Source organism: Brassica oleracea, chromosome C1, assembly GCF_000695525.1.
Source record: "Brassica oleracea var. oleracea cultivar TO1000 chromosome C1, BOL, whole genome shotgun sequence".
Lineage (NCBI taxonomy): Eukaryota > Viridiplantae > Streptophyta > Magnoliopsida > Brassicales > Brassicaceae > Brassica > Brassica oleracea.
In genome coordinates, this window is record NC_027748.1 from 7938068 (window position 1) to 7940975 (window position 2908).

Genomic DNA, 2908 nt, shown 5'->3' on the forward strand with positions numbered 1-2908 from the left:
TTTTTTTTTTATAATGTCGATTACTTACTTGTTCATATTTACTTACTTTAAATATTTTTGTAGGCGGTTCCTAAAAGGAAAGGAGGCCGTTTAGTTGGGTTGGCCCGTCGTGCTTCTTCGTATCCGGCATCTTCTTCGCAAGCTCCGTATGCCGATCCCATGATTCTCGAGGAGCTACATGACAAAGATGAACGGATTGGGGCATTGGAGGAGCAGAACACCACTATCCTTTCGGAGAATGCCACTATCCGTTCGGAGAATGCCACTATCCTTGCTGAGTTGGCATCCCAGAAGAAGTTCAACACCGAGATTATGCAGAAGCTAGATCGTTTGATGTCTTCGAGTTCATCTTAGTTTATTTCGGCTTTATAAAACTTTCGGAATGTTTTTTTTTTCTATTTCGGTTTGTATGAATTTTAAACTTTATGAATGTTTTTTTCCTATTTCGGTTTTTATGAATTTAAATTTTATAATATTATTAGTTTTAAATTTCCAATTTTTTAAATTTATTAATATCAAAAAATATATAAAAATGCAAAATTAATTTGTAAAAAAAAAGGGTATATACCGACGGACAACGGTCGTCGGAATATACCGACGGACATATATCCGTCGGAATTTACCGACAAACTCATTTCCATCGGAATATACCGACGAACACGGTTCGTCGGTATATTCCGACGACCGATGTCCGTCGGTAAATTCCGACGCCCAAAGTTCGTCGGAATAAACCGAGGAACCACGTTCGTCGGAATTGTAGTTTTCCGATGAACTCTGGTCTCGTGTAGCCGCATCGTAATATCGTCGGAAGTTCGTCAGAATGACGTTTCTCGGTATTCGTCAGAAAGTCGTCGGAATTTCTGACGAAAGTCCGACGAATTTTTTTTTTCCGACGAAACGATACCGACGGACGGGTTCGTCGGAAATTCGTCGGAATAGACCAATTCCGACGAATTTCCGACGATTTCGGCCATCAGAATCCCCCTGTTTTCTTGTAGTGAGCTAAAGTTTCTAGAAAAACAAAATACGAATTTAATAATAGCACTAAAAGAAGAGAAAAAAAGTTAAGTAGACATGTTAATATGTACACTAGCGTTCATGACCGAATCACAAACCGGACAAGTTCGTAACAAAGCCGAACCACAGACCGTACACAAACACAAATGACGACAAGGTAACACCAGCACACTCGCTTCTCTCTCACCGCACCGCTTGCAACCGCCACTAACCGCTGTAATAGCTTCACCACCTTCAACGCAACTTCCGCAGCTCGACTCCACGTCGTTTTCTACAGCGGTTGGTAGCGTTTTGATTTGAGCAAGAACTTGGTCGAGGTTTGTTCGAAGATTGTTAGCTTGTGCCTCGTTGGTCTGAGCTATATCTCGCCATATTTGATTTTCAACAAAAAGACTCTTTACCCGCTCTTGTAAAACGCAGTTAAAGTTTCTCATCCGTAAAATTTCGTCGTCTTTCTCTTTTAACTTCATGGCTAACGCGTTTTGAACGGCAGACGCTAGCATCTGCGTTTGAGTTTGCTGACGAGCTTCGATTTCTATTCTAAGCTTCTCCGTTTGCTGAGCTACGAACCGATCAATCTCTAACTGTTGTTGGTTTTGGATGTGTGACACGAGTTCAGCGTTTATCGATGGTGAACCAAACGGCCCGGACCCCAGTTTAACCGCAGACGCAAAGTGAGCGTCTGAGTCAAGGTATTGAGATACTCGCGGACGTTTTGTGGGCGGTGGAACAACGTTGAAGGAGTTGAAGTTGTAAGTTAGACCACTTTCTGATTTGTTGAAGCTAGGTTTCGCAACCGCGTTAGACAAAGGATCTACGGCGAGAGTTTCTCCGGTAATAAATTCACCGTGGTTCATGTCTTGTTTGAAGTTAACTCTGCAAATAACACAAAAAAGGATTAGAGGAAATCAATAACCTTGAGAGAGCATGGAAATGAAGAAAAACAAGATAACTTTTTATTTTCAAGAATGAAATAAAATGAAAATCAGTATTGGAGAATATTTTTACCTGTTTGATAACAACCGAGGAGAGAAAATGTTCATGTGCCTAGCTTGAACAGGCGTAGATATACGTTTGTTAAACAGGATCCGAGAGACTATGAACGAAGGGAGAGAAAGAGGAAGGAGGGTTGTGGTGACTGGTGAAGAAATCTATGGGGATTAGCTTTTATTTAAGGAAGAGAGAAAGTCAAAATCTTAATCTTCTATAAATATTTTTCCTACTTTTTTGGTAAGAATATTTTTATATATTTAGTTTCTTAAAAATAATTTTCATTTCTAAGAAAGAAGACAACCTTTATGGTTATAGTTACAATTTTTGTTTGATATGCTTTTAGGTATTATTAGAATTAGTTTCAATAAAATAGAAGTTTTGAATAACAAAATTTATTAGCTTAAACAAAAGATTTACTTCTTTATTTCTATATAAAGAGACAAAATATATGAGATATATCTTTCTTGAAATTCGCAGTGTTGAGTCTGTAAAGTAAATTCCTGATATTTTTTCTAATGTTTCCTTTTCTTCTTGATGCACTCATGTATGTTTCCTTAGCACACAAACGTATGTCACAGACTAGCTTGGCTAGTCGAAGTACCACTAAAATATTTTATTCTGTATTATTTCCAAAACTGAAACATTAAAAAACAAGAGTGTATAAAACTGTTTTCAATATAACATGTAATTGTTACGTTTTTTTTTTTTTTTGAAAAAAGGTGTAATTGTTACGTTCCTTGTATTGTCATTGTGTGTACATTAATCTCTTTTTTCAGTCAACCCATATCTTAATTTTCCCTTTTAATGCTACGTATATAGAATTCATATTAAAGGATATATTAAATAGGCAATGTAAGAAGAAAAAAAAAGATAGTCTTCATTTCAGTTTTATTGATTT

General features: G+C 37.0%; 1 protein-coding gene across 1 annotated transcript in view; it reads right to left on the reverse strand.

Annotated features, from left to right (window-relative positions):
- Positions 1–2172, reverse strand: part of LOC106342333 (E3 ubiquitin-protein ligase BOI-like) — a 6825-nt gene extending 4653 nt beyond the window's left edge. Inside the window, exons 1-2 of the mRNA XM_013781239.1 lie at positions 2026–2172; positions 1001–1893 (exon numbers count right to left, since the gene is read on the reverse strand). Coding sequence (XP_013636693.1) covers positions 1065–1893; positions 2026–2060 — 864 coding nt within the window. The 5' untranslated portion in view covers positions 2061–2172 and the 3' untranslated portion in view covers positions 1001–1064. The remainder of the gene's footprint in view (positions 1–1000; positions 1894–2025) is intronic.
- Positions 2173–2908: the final 736 nt, after the last annotated feature.